The sequence below is a fragment of the Paramisgurnus dabryanus genome, chromosome 19 (genome assembly GCF_030506205.2).
Source record: "Paramisgurnus dabryanus chromosome 19, PD_genome_1.1, whole genome shotgun sequence".
In the NCBI taxonomy this organism is placed as follows: domain Eukaryota; kingdom Metazoa; phylum Chordata; class Actinopteri; order Cypriniformes; family Cobitidae; genus Paramisgurnus; species Paramisgurnus dabryanus.
In genome coordinates, this window is record NC_133355.1 from 27,070,235 (window position 1) to 27,090,001 (window position 19,767).

The 19,767-nt window shown below is 37.3% G+C and overlaps 2 protein-coding genes across 2 annotated transcripts; one reads left to right on the plus strand and one right to left on the minus strand.

The window, feature by feature from the left end:
* Positions 1–7,415: 7,415 nt before the first annotated feature.
* On the minus strand, positions 7,416–17,443 carry ppp1r10 (protein phosphatase 1, regulatory subunit 10). The gene is made up of 18 exons (XM_065294536.2): positions 16,946–17,443; positions 12,619–12,734; positions 12,453–12,539; positions 12,236–12,371; positions 12,091–12,142; positions 11,920–12,006; positions 11,706–11,837; positions 11,507–11,612; positions 11,316–11,419; positions 11,119–11,222; positions 10,880–11,039; positions 10,656–10,799; positions 10,325–10,571; positions 10,015–10,090; positions 9,689–9,907; positions 9,467–9,602; positions 9,010–9,381; positions 7,416–8,918 (listed from the first exon to the last, which is right to left on the minus strand). The coding sequence occupies exons 2-18, from the start codon at positions 12,723–12,725 to the stop codon at positions 8,794–8,796; spliced, it is 2,394 nt and encodes a 797-aa protein (XP_065150608.1). The 5' UTR covers positions 12,726–12,734; positions 16,946–17,443; the 3' UTR covers positions 7,416–8,793.
* An 850-nt stretch (positions 17,444–18,293) lies between these two features.
* mrps18b (mitochondrial ribosomal protein S18B) lies at positions 18,294–19,751 on the plus strand. The gene is made up of 7 exons (XM_065294542.1): positions 18,294–18,435; positions 18,579–18,747; positions 18,818–18,915; positions 19,017–19,085; positions 19,174–19,240; positions 19,320–19,379; positions 19,462–19,751. Exons 1-7 carry the CDS (start codon positions 18,355–18,357, stop codon positions 19,656–19,658), a joined length of 741 nt encoding a protein of 246 aa, XP_065150614.1. The 5' UTR covers positions 18,294–18,354; the 3' UTR covers positions 19,659–19,751.
* The last annotated feature ends 16 nt before the right edge of the window (positions 19,752–19,767 follow it).

Sequence of the window (19,767 nt, forward strand, 5' to 3'; positions counted from 1 at the left end):
TTGCCGAATTGCTTAAAAAAAAACGTTAATACCAAAAACATAAAAAAAGGGTCTTTAAGACCTTTTTTGAGACATTTTAAAAATGATATACATATCTTGAGTGATTTATGTACCCATTAATCAACAGTGGTGGTTAACCTGCAACACGCCTTTTAAGATCTGGACTGGTAACCAAAATTGCTCATGGTTCCCTCCACAAGCTTAAAACGCAGAGGAGATAAAGTCTTTCATTGGCCCTTGTGCAACAGCCTGCTAACACACCTGACTCAGCTGCTTCAACTTTATATATTTTTAAATCATTATTTAAAACTCATTTGTTTTTCTTAGCGTTTGTCAATTGACATTGCTGCTAGTGCTGATTTTGCCGAGGTGAATTTACACGTTATAATTTTAATGTTTGCATGCTAACTGTGCATTCACACCAGCCGTGGAAGAGGCGGCAAGCGCGGATGATGTACATGTTAAGTCAATACAAACACGCGATTAGACATCCTGCGGCGCGGTACACGCGGTAGCCGCGGCGCGGATGGCGCGGAAGGCGCAGGGCGTTCCGCGCGAATTGAGCGTTGCCGCGGATTTCAAAAATCTGAACTTTGGCGGAATTCCGCGCCGCGTTAACCAATCAGGAGCTTGCTGTAGTAGTGACGTGATTACAGGAAGCGAGCGGAGTGGTGTAGTCTCCGCGGAGTCGCAGAAGCCCCTCCCATGAATGCACAGTAACTGTGGGTTCACACCAGCCGCGGAAGAGGCAGCAAAAACACGCTATTCGCGCGTAGTTGGACGCTTGAACATTTGAGTTCACTCGCTTCATTCTCGCGTGAAAGCCGTGGGTGAACGTCTAGTCATTCGAGAAATTCACGCGGAAATCCGCGTCATGGGAGGGGCTTCTGCGACTCCGCGGAGACTACACCACTCCGCTCGCTTCCTGTAATCACGTCACTACTACAGCAAGCTCCTGATTGGTTAACGCGGCGCGGAATTCCGCCAAAGTTCAGAGTTTTGAACTCGCGCGTTTCCCGCGGCAACGCTCAATTCGTTTCTCAATTTTTTTCTGTTTTTTAAACCATTTTCGCTTAGGTTTAGGGTTAGATTTTAGATTTGCTTAATGAGGTTATTTAATGTACAGGTTTCTCCATGTTTTTGTCCATATTTAAGCCATGGTCGCTTGGAGTTGGGGTTAGAGTTGGGGTTTGGGTTAGGATGTCATTTTTATATATAACAAAAAGTTGTTCTAACCCTAAACCCAAGCGAAAATGGTAAAAACTAGCAAAAAATTGAGAAACCAATAAATAAAACGACAAAAAAGATGCACCGTTTAAGTGAATGGGAAGGACTGGCGTATCATATGCACGCCAAAGTGGAATTTGACGTATGTATTGCACGAGTTTTACACTTCGTGCTATTTATACGCATCTTCAGGAGACTGTATTGCATATGCAGACAACTCGCCCAACACAGTAGCATATTGCCCGAGCGCGAGGGGGAAAAGTCCGCAGCAGAAACTCTATAGCTTTAATGTACGAAAACCTTATAGACGAGTCACGAGAAACGGTCTAGCGGAAGCCTTTAGTTGAGCAGGATAAAAAGGGGATTAGAAACGTGCCAGTATACATATGCAACATATGCAGTGATGTCATTCATAACTACTGGAAACTTTTAGAAAAACTTTTAAGTTATTGATTTTGTTCACTTTCAAAGTTTGATACATTGTGCATAATGACATATGTATTTGGAAAAAGGGATAATTCAACAAAAAATCATAATTTTATATCTTTCATTAATTTTATGAAATACATTAAACTATATTTCAATGGACATTTACAGGTCCTGAACAAGAACAACTCGCGAGGGGAGGACTAGAAATTAATACTGCAAATTCAGGGTTTAGGGTGGTTTAGACTTTAGTGTTTTGTGAAACACTAAGTGAAAAAACAATAAAAAATAAGAATTCTGTGTGCTTTTTGTTTAAAGTGCTTGTTTTTATTTTATGTATTTATTTATTTACTGGTGGTGGGGTTAGTGGGCACTGAAGGGGGGCAGTTAACATGTCACATGCAGTCCAGGTTAGGGTGGATTGCAGACTGCGGGTCTAAAAGTCAAGACCGTTTTGACTCGATTTGAGTGTAGCTGGGTGTGCGGTTTTACCGACTTCATTTTTCTTATTTTACACTGTAAAAATGATTTTGTGGCTTAGTAAATTTAACTAAAAAAAAGTAAATTCTATAAAAACATTCTTGTTTTTTAACCAAATTTGAGTAAAAATAACACAGAAATGGTGAGTAATTCTAAATGAACACATTATTTAGTAAATTCAACTAAATATTTATCATGTAATATTTTTAAAAAGGAAATTCAATTAATTTATTTGAATAATTTTAGTAAATATAACTAACTAGGCAGTGGACTTGTATACTGTTAAAAATAATTAGCTGGATAAGATTTACTTAAAGTGCATCATTTAAAGTAAGTTTTACATGTAACTTTAACCAATTGCTTTAAGAAAATGTAAGCTTAAATTGCTTAAAATAAGTGTAAAACTTACTTACATGGAAAGTAAATGCAAAAATAATGCACTAGGCCTATATTTAATTTTTTTTTTAGTAAACCCAGTGTATACATTTTTTTCAAAGTACACTGAAAAAATAAAGGTTGGATTTACTTTAAAAAATGGATACAAAAATGATGCACTATATTTTTAAGTAAATATTACATGGAATTTTAAGTATGAAATTGGTTAAATTTTCAAGTAAAAATTTAAAAAAAATAGTGGATGCAAAAATGATGAACTATATTTTTAAGTTAATCCAGCGTATAATTTTTTATTACAGTGTAGTAAAAAATAAACAAGTTCTATTGCTATTTTTATGAAGCATACATTGTTTTTTTTATAACAAATGTAACAGTTTTAAACAAACTAAGTATTGATTTATTCATTAGCAAATGCAGAACAATGAGGAGAAAGTAAAGGTAGGCTACACGCCTTTCTACCTTATATGATTAAAGGATTAAATGTAATTTTTAAAACGTGAGCGCATTTTTTATGCTTGTCAAATTTATGCTGGCTGGATGAATGCAGAACCAACAATATCTTAAGGCATTTTGTCATGAAATATTAGATTTATTTATTCGTATTTATTGACAATATTTTCCTTTTTTATTCTCTCGTGTAAATTATCACGATTGTCTTTTTCGTGTCACTCAGCACGGATTTCTATAGCCTTTATTGTTTTCTATTAACACAAATAAATACTGTATATCAAATACTGCATGATGAAATTTTGTGACCGAGTCAGCATAAATTTGACAAGCATAAACAATGGGCTTTCGGTGTACTTTTATTTAAATTAACGAAATTTTAAAATTACATTTAGCCTAAATTGGCAATGATTAATCTTTTTGTCGCAAGGAAGAAAGGCGTGTCGCCTACCTTTTTTCTACTTGTTCCTCGTTGTTCTGTATTTGCCAATAAATAAATAAATAGGCTACTTAGTTTGTTTAAAACTGTCATATTTGTTATGAAAAAATCACCAATATATGCTACATAATAACAGCAATAGAACTTATTTCTTTTTCACTAAAACAGGAAAGTTCCTTCAACGCCACAGCCATTATTCTGGTTACATTTAGAATATGCGTGCCTATTCTACTTTTTGTAAAAGGCAAAAGGGATTAAGTAAAAATAATGAATCGATACTTGATAAATGGGTGACTTGTTCATCATATTTATTCCAATATAAAGAAATGCATCACATTTTTTTTTATTAAACAAAGCCCACCTTTTAATCTCGCTGGTGGCTGATCTGTCCTGACTGGAGCTGTGCGGCAGACACATTCCAAATAGTGATGGAAATTTTCGTTCATTTAGGTGACTCGTTCATTTTCAGTTCGTTCACCAAAATGATTCGTTCAGACTCGTTCACTGATTCGTTCAGTGACCATTTCTTAATTTTACAAAAATACGCCAATAGGTGGCAAAGATGTGTGTCATTATGTGTTATAAGACAATGAATGACTTTTTGCAAAAACTCATGCGTTTTTAATAAAGCTCAAATTGTGAAATACTAAGCATAATTTTATCAAGTTACCGAATATATTAAGACACACGTACATTCATAGTACATCTAATCTGGATTTGTTGTAAATAAAGACTCCCGTGCATGCCTCCTCTGGTTCAGTCAGTCATCAGATCCTCGTTCACGAATCATATAATTTCGGTCATGTCGTTCAAGACTTCGTTCAGACGCAGATGACTGATTTAAGTTCGGTGAAAGGGTGGATTAAACTATATAGACATATAAAACTATATTAAACAGAAATACCAATTTTTTCAACAGTAATTACCTTGCTTATCATTTGTATTAAGGTAAATAAACATGGTTACTATAACTTTATTAAAATAAAACCACATGATTCTTTCACAAGATTGTTTACGTTGCACTCGCTATCTATACGATCTCTCTCATTCATTAGGTTGTAACCTGTACCAGTCATTCAGTTTGTTTAAGAACGCGATCTCTCTATCTCTCTCTCGTTCGTTCAGACTCAAAACAGCGGCTCGGTCAGTGAAGGGCTTATTCATTCAGTAAGTTGAGCCAATCATATGCTCGGCCACAGCTTATACTCGATTGCCATTGGCTCGTAGTTTTGTCACTCTTTGAAGGCGGAAAGAAAGCCGCGCATCATTTGTCCGTGCTCCTCAAGAAGGGAGGGAAATTTCAGTGAACGAGAAATATGAGTCAATGGATGGCGTGAACGAGAACGATTCGTTCACATAAAAGATTCGTTCAAAAAGAACGATTCGTTCACGAACGTAACATCACTAATTCCAAACGAACCTACAGGACGTAATGTGATAGACTATGATCGAGGTCCTTCTAGATTCACAAAAATCTATTACAAGAGTTACAAGAGTCGGCTAGATGGGTGGCAGGGATTTTTTTTATTTAGGCATACTTCATGGCAGAGTCCTGCACGCGGGCGGGTGGGCGGATACGAGTATCCAGCGAGTGAGCTGTTAATATTTATTGTAACGGGTAGAATAATATTAACATTTACTTTGCAGTCTGGGTTAGGGTGGAATGGCACAGGCAGACTGCAGGTCTAAAAGTCAAGTTTTGATTCGATTCCGTACACGCTGATAGGCAGCTGCTTTTATAAACGTCTTCTGCTTGTCTGTGTCCATGCTCAGTCTGGAAACAGTTAAAGATTTTTAATAACAGCGCGATTTTTGAGTGCATTCCGGTCACGGTCTGTATATCAAATGCATCCGATCAAATAGTTCAATTAGTGCTGCTGTCAAATAAGGCTCATGTTTTTTGTTAATTACTGCAAGTTACATCAAATATAGCGGTGCACCCGCTTGCTTCATGGTAGCTGCGGTCACCTTGGCTCCTCCCCTCCATCGAGACTTTTATTCTGAAATGACTTCCTTTTATACTGAAATGACTTCCTTTTATACTGAAAGTTTGTATGTATATGCGAGTGTTTAATAGGTGTATGCGTGCATCAAGTTTATATGTATGTGTGAGTGTTTTTATGTGTATGCATGCATCAAGTTATATGTATGTGCAAGTTTTTAATATGTATGTGCGAGTATTTTTATGTGTATGCGTGCATCAGGTTTACATATATATGCAAGTGTTTAATGGGTGTATATGCATGGACAGAGTTTATATGTATGTGCAAGTTTTTTTATATGTATGTGCGAGTATTTTTATGTGTATGCGTGCATCAAGTTTACATACATATGCAAGTGTTTAATGGGTGTATATGCATGGACAGAGTTTATATGTATGTGCGAATGTTTATATATGTTTGCGTGCATCAAGTTTATATTTATATGTGAGTGTTTATATGTGTATGCGTGTATTAAGTTTATATGTATATTTCAGTTTTTATAGGTGTATGCGTGCATTAAGTTTACATGTATATGCAAGTTATTCACAAGTGTATATGTATGCATTACTAACTTAAAATGTATTGGTATGAATTTCACATTAGTATGCACATGTATTTCATAGGTATTTGCTTAAACATCCAACAGTATGCATGTATATGCGAGTGTTTATATATGTGTATGCATGCTTTTACATATGTATTCATAAGTGAAGTATGTTTTTTTTAGCCGTACGGCCCCTCATAGATTAACATTTGAAGAAACGTGTATCATTAATTTTATTAAGCGACACTCATTCGAATTCTTTTTTAATCAAACTACTTTAGCTCATCAATACACCAACATATGAATACATTTAAATATTTGTAAAGATAGATTGTAACAAAATTTGAGCCGTTAATGTATGTTTTTTTTTCGCCTTTCCCCCCGAAAACATTTATAGCTAGATAATATAGCTAGCTAACCTTAGCTTTTAACCTTGGACTTTTTGTAGACAAGCCATTGTAAAAATGTGATGATGTTTAGGTGATTGTTCAATAAAGTACTGAATTGTTTATTATTGGTGATTTGTCTTTTCTTATTTAAGTTTTGCTTCGCATTCAAAATATCAAAAAACAGGTTTTGTAATGTTAGCATGATGTAATAAGACCATTACATGGAATTTTAATTAAAAAAAAAAACATTGAAGCAATATAATATCACATAATATTTTTCTGAAGATTCAATCTTTGTTTCCCTTCCATCAGTAATTTTCTTTTAATTACACCCACGCTCAAAAAAAAGAACTACTGGGTAATTTGTTGGCAGAGAAAACAATTAGTTTTTTGGCACCTGCATTAAGCCGGGAACGCAAATATTTATTTGGATTACTTTAAATAAAACGAGACCGTAATATTGCATCCTATTGTTTTCAACGCCATTTGGATAAGGGTGTTATACGAACCTCCAAACAGCAGGGGGCGCTGTCTCGTGTATATGTGTATGTATATGGAGCCAAAATATTATTGTGTGGGTTTATGTCGGTATGTATCTATGTAAAAGCTAGATTTTTTCTTAGGGGATTTTGCTTATGAAGAAAATGCATCTTGATTTAATATTTTTTAGAGATTTGTCCTGATAACCAGACAAAAATACTGAGTAATAAAGTCATTTTTGCAGAAAATGTTTTGTCCCCATTTTTTAATTCATAGATAACAACAAATGAGATTTTAATGATATTTTGACCATTGAACTAGGAAATATTCCCGGTTTTCATTAAAAAAATCTGGTCACCTTATTATATAGTACATAATTTACACAGTAACATTAACTCAGTGATACACTTTAGCTATGATTTAAACTAAGGTAAACCACTTGTTTATTTTGCTTGTAATCAGAAATAAACTACTCTAAAAGGACTCTTTGTATTACGAAGGTTTACCGGAAGTTGTGTTTCACGAAAGCTGTTTGTTTATGTTGTACTGCTAAAACGTCTATATAAATATACAAAGAAAAATGTAGGAACCACTTTACATTCTGATGAAATTCATAACTTTTATTAATTTACATGTAGAAAAAAAACTTTCCATATCTGAATAGGCCTGTCGCACTTATGCGGCGCATAGACATCTCTCAAACAATAATGAAACATCCGATAGAAAAAAATATCATCAGACTTGTATCAAAAAAAAAAGCATGAGAAAAGAACAGTGAATTAACCACAAAAGAAAAAAACAAGTCCCAGAAGAGACACAATGGCCACTGTTTTCACAGAAAACACCAGAATAAATTTGGCCTTGATAGTGGTTTGTAGCCCAGGTTAGGCTCAGCTGAACACTGATAGAGCAGGACAAACACGACTCGGAGGTCTCGGACAGCATGAAAGAGCACACAGCAGATCAAATCATAGAAAAAAATAACCCACAGATATTTCTTCCGATTGTCACAAGATGAAGAACAGCTTGATATTTCTTTAGCAGGCTAGGATCTTTTTCCATAAAGATTGGACTGAATTCAAGTATGCAACGAGACTTCAAATGTTTGTATCTTGTGCCCATAAACAGAAGGTATTGTTTGCATGTAGTAGTAACCCTTCAGGCTAAGATTCACATGTACAGTATTCTCATTCAGGAATAGAGAGAACATAATAGCAATTCAGTGCAAGAAAACTCAGTTTGGAAGATTTCTCAAGAAACAAAATCTTGAAAAACATTGAAATGTGTGAAGATGAGGCACAAATGCCTGTTTAGTAAATGTTTACACATTTGGTAGTCTCTATAGAAAAAAAACAAAAAACAAGTCCTCAACATTTGAGGGACCAAATGAATCTTAAAATAACAATGTATAAACATGATACTGTTTTGTAATACGATCAATAACCTTTGTGTGTTAAATTTCATGATGTAAATCTAAGCTGGTATAACGATGAACGTCCAAATGATCATTTGGAAACTTAGACTCAGGATCCTGGGTTTTTTGGGCACCAGGGGAAGCTAGCAAAAAATAACTATTATATTAACCACTGGCAGAAGACAACTATTTACACCTTGTCCTAGTGGTTACAGAGTGAAATGGTACAATCTTAAGCAGTCGAATAAGTGGTACAATAAAAATCTACATATAAATCACCATCAGCAGTATTTACACGAACAACCAAAAGTCAATGGGTTTCGATGTCTTAAGAACTCTGTTTTTCCCGTAGCTTTCCTCTGGAGACCTTTGTTTTAGGAAGGTAGCATCAAATCGAGATTCCGATGTTGATATTAAGATCCTGAAGAAGTAATTGTACAGGAAGCAGATGGGATTGTGCCATCACAGATGCAACCATCCCAGCCCACACATGTCCTCCTGTTACTGTACACGAGGCTCAATTTGAGTCCTGTCGCCCACTAGTGGTATGTTTGAGGAACATTGGCTTTTCAGTGTCCATGCTGAGGGGGAAGAGGTGGTCCGTTTACACCGGGATGGTAAAATGCACAATTATTTTCATAGCGACAGTTTCCTTTCACCATGAAATGCCGACACATGGGCCTCTTCGACATGTCTGAAATGAAAGAAGAAAGTTAAAAAACGTTTTTTTTTTTAGAGGTAGGCACCAGCATCAATCACTCTCTATTGTTGACGATCAAACTTACCACCCATGTTGTTATGTCCTCCTCGTGGTCCTCCACGCCCCCCTCGTCCTCTGAAGCCCGGATCTCCTCCTCTACCTCTCCCCCGAAAGTGTCCTCCTCGGTGTGGACCTCCTCTCATGGAGTCGTCACCCCAATAGTTGCCGTTGTCCGCTCCTCTGCCCTGCGGCCCGGGCGGGCCAGGTGGCCCGGGCGGGGGACCCATCATGCGCGGCCCACCGCCGGGGTTAAAGGGCGGGCCACGGGGAGGAGGCGGGTGGTTAAAATGCGGGGGGCCGGGGGGCTTGTTAGGGGGGAAACCACCGTTCATGGGCATCTGCATGTTCATGTTGTTCATGTTCATGCCAGGGCCATGACCAAGCAAACCTTGGTTAACTAAAAAATGAAGAAAAAGATGACAATTAAATCCATACTTAAATCGTACTTAAAGAAAGCCTTGAAAGGAAGCATAAATACGTACTTGGTGGCGCATTGGGAGGTGGGTTCTGATTCTGGTTCTGATTCTGTTGCAGGGAGCCCAAAAGCTGCTTGATTTTATCTGAAAAATCAGGCTGTTTGATCAGATCCTCTGGTGATTGGTTCGTTCCCTGAGCACCCTGAAAACAGTTTTAAAATCAAAGTTCAACACGCATATTTTTCTAAATCAATAAAACGCTTGCCAACATTGTCACTTCTAACATACCATAATAGAAGTCAGCAGTTCCTGCACATTAACAGCTGGGTTGTTATTGGCTGGCGTCGTGCTGCCTTGTGCCTGGGGGCTGCGGCCACTGTTGCCCAGGCTGCCCATGAGGTTGGCGAGTACAGGAGGCAGTTTGGAGCCTTCAGCAGTTCCAGAAGCAGAGCCGGCAGGGATCGTGGGGTCAGATGTATCCATGAAATTCTCATCCATGGTGGAGTCCTACAAACATTACAGAATGAGATTAAAGTTTGTTCGCCATATGCAGTAGAAATGGGAAGGAGGGTGAATTTGAACTTGAAAAGTAAAAAGGTGATTGGCTGTCTCACCTCATCCAGTGGGATGAGACGGGGAGGCATGGGCTCGTACGGCTCGGGGTCCGGCTCATGAGGAGTGTCCGGAACACTGCAGAGAGAAAATTGCATGTTTATATGTTACAATCAAATATATAATACCCAATACATTTTTCAGTGACATAACCAAGGGCGCCTTTTATGATCCAATCAAACCCATGTTATTATTCTCCCTGAAATGTCACATTACAAATACAAAAACCTAAAAGTCGACTGTAAAGTCAAAACCATGCTGCAAGAAAACAGACATATACTGTAATACCATCAATCGGTTGGGTTGGCTTACCTTTCTTTACTGAGGAAGATCTCCTGCAGAATTCCCATCTCCCGGTCTCTCTGGATCGCCTTCTCTTTGCTGCTGGACCCGGCAATGATCAGGCAGCCCATTATGGTCAGCGGTCGTGGTGGAGTCCAGGGCACCCTCTCCTCCATGGTGTCGTGAGAATGGCGACGGGCCATCTCAAAAGTCTGCCTGTCCATCATCAGCTCCCGTTTGGCTGCCTCACCGAAGTCTTTGATCTTATTGACGTTTACTGAAGGAAAGAGACAGAGATCAAGATCCAGCGAAGCTCACAAATATCACACTTGTTTTGTTTGAGTTAAAAAGTCATTCTTACCTCTCTCAGTCTCATCCAGGTCAAAGTAGAAGTATTCCTTCAGATTATCTTCTTCTGCCCACCGAACGTTCTTCTTCTTTTTGCCCTTCTTAGTCAATGCTTCCTCCTCCCCTCGAGGTTCAGCCAGAGCATTAGGTTTATCGCCTGAAAAAAAAGCACATTTATTGTCAAGTAAGCATTTTTTCTTATGTAGTCACATATATGAAAGCTCTCACTTGACTTACCGGTGTCCATGGCTTCGGGATCTTCGGTGGGCACCGGTGTGCCGGGCTGCTCCAGGTCTTGGTTCTCATGAGGAGGGGATTGAGATGAGGAAGCCTCGGGGGATGAGGGTTTGCCCTGCGTGCCTAGGTATGCCTGTGGCTTGCTGTCGAAGGGACACGGCTGTTGGGGACAAGAGAAAAGTGAGTCTTGGGGAAATAAAATCAATACGATGCAAGTCAAGCTGTGTTATGTGGCAAACCTTATTAGAGGTGGGAGAGACTGCCTTCGTTTTCTTTTTCTTGATCTTGATGCCAGGAACTGGGGCTGAGTTAAGGGCATCCAAAAATCCAGTAGCTTCCATCGCTAAAAGGAGAAAGAAAGCTGTTCACAAACAGTCTAACAATTGAATGCTTTTGTGTCGATTATCATATTGATTCGCTGAATGGGCAAACTTACGCTGTGCTGGTATAAGTTTGACTTTGATCTCTTTGGCTGAGTTGGGGGTGGTGTTGAGGGGCTTGTACTTCTTCTCTACCGGTGGCGCGTCAAACGGTGCCGTGCTAAATGGACAGAAAGTCAAGGTTTAATAGTCCGTCGTTTCAAATCCCCTGAAGCATGACCGAATTTTAAATTCACAAAGTACTAACCTTGGTCTTTTGAGCAAAGCAGGTTTGATGTTGTATTTGTCCCCGAGCTGGGGTGCAGGCGGGGTCTTCTTGACAGGAACCGGAGCTGGGCTCTCCACTTCCAAACCTGTTGCACAGTAAATCAAAATAGTAAGTATCTCAAAAACAAACAAAAAATCATGTATTTTAATCAAAGTCATAAAATGAGTAAAAGACTGACCTGTAGAGCGAATCTTTGCATGACTTGGAGCGTACGCTTTTGGTTTTTCTTTCTTCTTTTCCTCTTCTGCTGCCTTGTCTCGAGGCTTCACCTCCGGGCGCAGTTTCCCCTCTTCCTTTTTCTTCTTCTTGTCTAATGAACAGTAAAGTATTTAATTAATGAAAAATCCCAATACGTTTACCATGTATGTTACAAAGTAAAAGAGAAGACCTACCATTGGGTGAGACTGCGGTGGAGACGCTCTGAGAGCGGATAATGGCCATCCAGCCTTCCACCAGCTCTAATGCCAGCTTCCTCAGCTCTAAAAGAAAGAAATCCAGCGGGTTTATACCTAAACTCAAAAAATGCGTATTTAAAAGCAGACTGGGACAGTATTCGCTCTTACCTGCTGTCTCGGCACTCTTGCTTAGGTGTTTCACCAGTTTGGCCGTGTTGTTCTGAAAGGAGAGAAACGAGCAAAAAAGCATTAAAACACCGGAAGTGTGGTACTAACACATGTGTGATCTTTACGGAGTGGTGTAATGATGTACCTGCTTAAGATGATCAACGGTCAGGGGAAGTTTCTGCAAGATGAGTAGTATGAGCTGAAGCAGCGGGGTATTGGTAGTGGTTTTCGAGTAGGTGAGCCAAGAGTTCAATAGCTTGTATCCTCCGACCCGTATAAATCTACAGAGAGTAAAGCACAACTTCAAAAACAAAGACCTTTCAAATTTGTTTCTTTTGTGTGTGTATATATTTTCCACTTACCGATTGAGTATATCATGTGATTTTGTCTGTAGTAAAATGTTTAGGTACATGCATCTGCTGACCATCTTATGAGATGCCTTCATGAGACTGTATAAAAATAGGACAACATGTTAGGAAAAACATGATTTATGGTATCTGGAATGTGTTCGATGGGGTTTTTCCTCACCTGAAGACTTTAGCAACTCCCTCGAGGCTACGCAGCTCTCCATCCTTCCCCAACAGAGCTTCGACTCCTTTCAGCACCTCTCTAGGGTCCACCGGGCCTACGGCCATAACTGCTTACTGATAGGGAAAGAAAGGAAACTGGTGTTATTCATGCGATTGTGTCACTGGGAGGGATACAGCATTAAATGTTAAAACCGAAAATGAGATGATTTCTAAAGGAGAGCTCACTGGAACAGCACAAGAACCGCAAATCTTATACAAGTCATTCCTATCAATTCAACTTTTGCCTGGTTGACCACAGAGCTAACATGGAAATTATCAACTCAATGATCACACGACTACCATGATATATCATCAGCTCAATGATCAAACGCATGGCCATCTTCAACACTGTATGTATAAATGTGACAACTACCTTGTGGTGGTGTTTATTTTTGGTTCATTTATGTATCTTATTCTGGATATATGTTTGTTATGTTATAATACTCCTTTACACAAATGCACATGGCAAGCAATGTCCTTCATTTCACAATGTCATGTACAAATAAATAGAAGTCTTAACAACAGCATTCATTACTTCATTATACAACTTTTGCCACTAGAATTCACTATTTTATATGATGGTAAAAGTTTGTAATGAAACAAAAAATGAGGGACTTGGATTGTCAAATTAAATGCACTACTGCAGATGACTACAAAGCCAACACTGTTCAAAGTGTTAAAATTAATTTTTAACAACTAAAAATGGGCTATAGTTGAATAGTAGTTGAAATGTAACAAAACCAATTTACTAGATCAGTGCTACATGGACGCTGTAAGATTTAGTATCTATTGAATTAAATGTGAAACAAAAGTAACATGTTTTGGTAGAATTAAATGGATGTTGATAGTCCCCAAAACATCATATTTGTGTGTTATGTCACTGTCATCAACCCACCTGCTTTTCATATATAAACATTACAAAAACAAAAGGTTCACAAGTACAACAAAGTTATTGAACAGAGTATGCTGCTGACTGTGCATTCAACTCGTTTGTTCAAATAATATTTAAAAAGTACAAGAATAGAGATAAGACAAAACAAAAACATAAAAAATAAAGCTTAGAAAATTGAGGAGAATGCACATGAGTTTAACTTTTTTTACATTTTATTCAAAATATTTATAATAAGTATTGAATCACCAAAAGTAAAGTTCTATATTAATACTATTCATAATTTCACATATTTCTGAACACACAAAGAAAAACACACAAGATCATGTGTGCAAATGAATGATCTTTTCATTCTGACGTGATTTGTGAAGTAGTAAATCTGGGACACACACTCGTTCAGCTGTCCTGGTAACAGAAGAGCACTGTCACACTGACAGCTGGAAACCCCATAGAGACGCTGTCGTGTACTTCCTTGTCTATACTGATCGGGTTCATTACATAAATATGAAACAGAAAGCTAGTCAATTGACATTCAGAAATCGAAACTATATATTTTCTTTAAACTGGATATATACTTAAACACACACAGTAAACATAAGGTATCTGTTTTGACATTTAAAAGTTCCAATTTTATATATAAATTATACCAAACTTAATATATTATACAAATACATTTAGCCTTTTGTCTTTGGTACATGGTGTGTGCAATATTTATAAATATATATAAATAAAAAACTGGTTAAAAGTTTTGAAACACTTGACTGAAATGTTATCCATGATCGTTAAAATCCTTTAATTCAAGTTGTATACTTTAAAATATTATATACGTTTGTAGACAAATATAAATATAGTTGTGCAAACATTAAATATATAATTATATATAATTTGAAAACTAAAAATATTAAAATAATAATAATAAGAAGTATTTTGAAACGTTGACATGAAAGAATTATGAAATATTAAAGAAAAAGCTACAAATAAAAGCCCAAAATAGATGATAACAATACTTCAATATTGTTTAAAATGAATCTCAGACGTCAAGAATCTAAATGATAAAATGTCACAAATACGATTTGGCAATTTTTAGGCAAAGGATGACTAAAGTGCAAATAAAAGTTGATCAAATGGTTTGATGCTTTTAGTCACCACATAACATCTATAGTTGCACATTATTATGTAATGGAATAGATATAAATTATTAAGTTTAAGTGTTTCTAAACTTTTGACCAGTAGTGTATATATGTTCACAAAAAAACCATCAGTACATTAGTTTGACCTTTACAAGTTATTTAACTGTATGTCGCCATCATGTGGTTATTTCTAAAAGTACACACATAGTTACAGTGTATTTGCCACGCAGCAATGTAAACACTGTTGTCAAGTTTGATGTATAAATTAAACATTTATAATCCTCATAATTCATACAAATATAAACAGTAATAACTGTAAAATTGACAAATATTAATAATTAAAATATTTTGACGTTAAAGAGTGGGGGAGAGAAAGAGCGAGAGGGATATCACGTGATCTGCCCTGCCCACGGGAGCATCAGGGAATATTTCTGCCTCCAGTTCTTCTCGCCACAGCACAATCGACTGGACACAAACACGAAACGACACTAAAGGACTTCATCAAGTAAACAGCTCGGATGATTTGCGATATTACGATTATAAACAGCGAATGTAACTGTTATATAGATTATGAATATTTTGCATGCAAGTTGTAACGTTGGTGTTGTGAGGAATTAAAAAAATATATGTTTGAATCGTAACAAAATTACTCACTTTTGATCGGATAAATATCGTGTGAGAAATCAGGTTTTGTCTTACCCGTAACACTGTTGTTGAAGAACTTTATATAGTCTCAGAATTCCTTTAACACGGAATATTACTCACAAATCCTGGAAACGTCACAGGTGTCATAACAAACAAGAATGTCAAAGTGAACAAGAATATATTAATTGTACAAAGAAAATGTTAACAGTCAAGATTTTGAGAAAAAAGTTGGGGACACACATTGGCAGTGGAAAAAATTACAGGGAAAGTCTCACTGGTTAACTTAAAAAAAATTATATATATTTAAATAAGTCATTATGTTCCACCCTGTCCTGTAATATCATCTAAATTAAAGTTAAACACAATAAAGATTATTTTAATTTTAAACAAAATCTGTGAACAAATTGTCCAATGTCTTTTTTGCACAACTCTTGTAATGTTCGTCTGGCACTTTACACAAGTCCAGTTGTGTAAACTTAAATATCTAATCCAGTAAAGCACACACGGGGATTTGCCATCTGTCGAAAATTGCTTTCCCTAATATATCAGCTTGTCCTAAAATGACACAACAGAGAGCGCTTCTCCGATTCGCTGAAGCCTAAGCTAAGCCACGCCTTCTATCTTTAACCACTTGTCTCGCGTACCCGGTGTGACGGTGGCACATTTTTACTAACACTCACTGCCATCTTTTGAATGCAAAGTTTTAACACATACAGCTTCTCCTTCCATTTGTCTTCCTCATTCACAAAGTCCTATATTTACCCGCAAGCGACGATGTCGACGCGAAGCCGCTCCGCACTACAACATTTCCCGTACATCCAGTTTGGAAAAACAAAGCCACCATTTTTGAGTGCTCCGAGTAAACGACAACCCATCCGCCATTTTAAAGCAAAACCTACAAGACAAACAACACCCTCTCTGTCGGTTTCGTACACGTATCAAGTATCATCAAGCACAAGAAATGCAATCTTTATAGGGAGACTGCTATATATATTGATATATAATCATTTCACTACATTAGGTTTATTTACAGCACGCTAGCACAAACGCCATCGAGTTCCGACAACTAAACGACATTATAAACACAAAATGTTGCAAATTCACTCTGGGGTTTTCCATTCGGCTAAATCCACAGTCGGCAATCTTTATGTGTAGATTGCGTTGATTGTTCCAGTGAGCTCTCCTTTGGAAAGATGAGTTTATAAAAAGCCCCAAATTAAATTCAGTCACTTCCTGGCTCTGCCTATGGCAATCTTTATGTACAGATTGCTTATGGTCTGCGATGGCTAGCTCATTATTCTATTTATCGTAATTTAATCATTAGGATTAGTCCGTCTCACACACACAAAGAGAAACAGGGCGTTCAAGCCTCTGCTCGGACTTTGCGGTGTGAGCTCATACTCTAGCTAGCTCTGCCTCGCTTTATCTCTGCATGCTAACTGCCTCACACTGTCTGTGGCGCATTTAGGTCGCCACGCTCAAACTAGGATTTTATATGTCTGTGGCGCATTTAGGTCGCCACGCTCAAACTAGGATTTTATATATATATTTTAGGAATTTATCATTTTCAACAAAGACAATTGGTTAATTCGATTCAAATTGGTTTGAAAGTAAACACTTACTATTAATACCTCTCCTCTGCGTCTCGGGTTGCTATTAATATATTGTGCTTAACAGCAACAATTTTCAGCTTTTTAACAGTTTAAGAGAACGTAAACTGTCATGACTTTAGCATTATTGGCTGAAAACTGGCATAATGGGCGGGATTGTGGTGGCTCAAATTTAGCTTTTCCTTCTTGAACAATCTGGAGCAAAAAAGTAGTAAGCAAATGTCCGTTACTCGAGTAGAAAAACTGAGTTATTTGGGCTTTGGTCTTCGCACACAGTTGAAAAATCCTCGACGCCAGATCTTCACTGAGACCGACTTGGACCTGAAACGAAAAACAGCACAAAGAGACGTTAGAGAAAACGCTGCGGCCACGAAGAGAAGTCCGTCAGATGTTGATTGTGTGGTCAAGATTGACTCGTAGACGAACTTTGGGACGGAAAAAGAATCAAAAACAACTTTTAAAACGCAGTAAATTGGGGAGTCTTCCTCCGATATGGTACTTACCTCAGACAAATCCAGGAATGCGCGAGAAGGGTGGGACTCGGCATATATAGTTCTGACGTTTTTTACGTCACACCGCTTGTCGTGAGCGCGCTTTCGGGCGTTCCCCCCGACGCAAAATGGAGTTGATGATCATGCGGTCTTCACGTGCGCACACTCTCGAAACGACCTTTTTTGTTTTCAAGGACGCACCCATCCCCCCACTATTCTTTTGTCTTTTTAAAACACGAACATCCCTTGTAATTTAATCATTATTATATTTCTGCAGAATAAATACAAAAAATAGCCCACGTGCACCTAAAGTACATTAATGTACAGTATCAACATATTTATGTGTACAAGGACATAACATGTACATTCAAGAACTGGTTGTTTGTGAGGATTCAGGAACTATAAGCGTTCCACAGGAATATATATATATATATAATCTTTTGTTTCTAGTGTTTGCTAATTTTAATGTATTCTGATATTAAATATAGCAAGCACATTTTTGATTAACTTTAAAAGAGACAAACCTAAACATTTAACAAAACGTTAAATTTAGGACCTTATGACATTTTACTTTGCTTAGAAAAAACTGTTTTCTGAAAAACAACACTACGTCATCATTATAGTTTCCATGTTTCACATTCACAAAATAAAATAAAACTTCTCACAATCCCTTCAAATATAAAACCACCAAATATGAAGTTAAAACATTCTAAATAAATAAATAAAATGTAACATTTTTTTCTAACTAATCTAACTTATATATGTTATCACTTAGTATTTTTGTTGTTCTTAATCATTAATTCACATATTATTTTGCCGTTTTTTTTAACGTTTTGTGTTTGTTTTGTCATTTTTGCAGCCCGTATATTTCACTTCCGCCTCAATTAACTTTAACCTTTCAACAACTTCCTTATTTTATGGAAAGACAAAATGGCGGCCTCCATGCAGCGCATTGGAATAGTTATCTGTCGCACTTTTCCTGTTATTTTACAGCGAAATCTTCAATCGCAGGTTTGTTGGATAAAATTACTTATATATTGTAGTGAATGTTATTATTACAAAATTAAGATATCCCCCTGCTGTGGTTGTGTATGCGATAGCACACAAACAGCGATAAATGACAAGGTTGACTTCAGAGACAATTTATATTGCAGGGATTTCGTGTCTGGAAAATAACTCCCATCTCTACTGCTTCAGTCCAGTGGGTGAATGCTCGTGCATCGTCTTCATCATCATCATCATCATCTTCTGAAGATGAAACTGAAACCCCTAAAACACTGTCTAGATATGCAGAGAGCCCATGGCAATACTTAGAAAGTGAAGGTACACACAATAATATGATGAAGTGATTGTTGAAACAGTCTTTAGTTTAATCCTCGCTGTCTTTCATTAGAGTACATTGAGCGCTATGGATCAAAACCTATTTGGTCAGACTACAGAAGGAACCATAAAGGAGGAATTCCTCCACAAAAGACAAGGAAGACCTGTATTGTATGTACACGTTTTCTCTGTCCACAAATTTTAGTTATTTTTTATCCTACATTAGTAGTTGATTCATTGAACTTCATGAAATTGGTTTTCTATTGCCATAGAGAGGAGACAAGATTTGTGGGAACCCTTGTCCCATTTGTCGTGATGCAAACGTCATTATCCACTACAAGGTTTGTCATCCCAAATATCAACATTGACAATACTATACACATTACCCTCCAAGTATTATGATTTACTATAAAGTGTGTGTCTCTGCAGAACGTTAACTTGCTGAAGCAGTTTATTAGTCCTCATACAGGAGTAGTTTACGATCCCACTCGAACAGGTATCTTCACGTTATCTTATTTCCGACATTTGATATCCGATAATCACTTTTCCCTAACCCTCATATAATTTTATTTCAGGGGTGTGCATGAAACAACAGAAACAACTTAATAAGGCCATTGACACAGCTAGAGATCATGGTAAATACACATTTTACAACCTAACCTTTATTTGACGCACAGTTTGTGCTAACCACGAACTATTGCCGTTTCCATTTTTAAGGTTTACTTCCAGTCCAGCTGCCACATGTGGACTACTCGAAAGAGGACTACTCAAACACACATTGTGCTGTAGGACAAACACCTGCTCCATCTTCCCTCACCTCGGGAGAGCCGTGGTATCCGTGGTACGGCAGACTTGAACCAGATGAACGAGAACTGGCAAGAGTGAAGAGGATCTACAAAGCCTACCTAAAATAATGAGTATTTAACTACAAAGGGCATGGACATTTCCCTTGATGTGTTACATTTGGCACATGCAGTGTAATATAAGAAATAAAACCTTCAAACAAACTTTGTCGCAAAAATC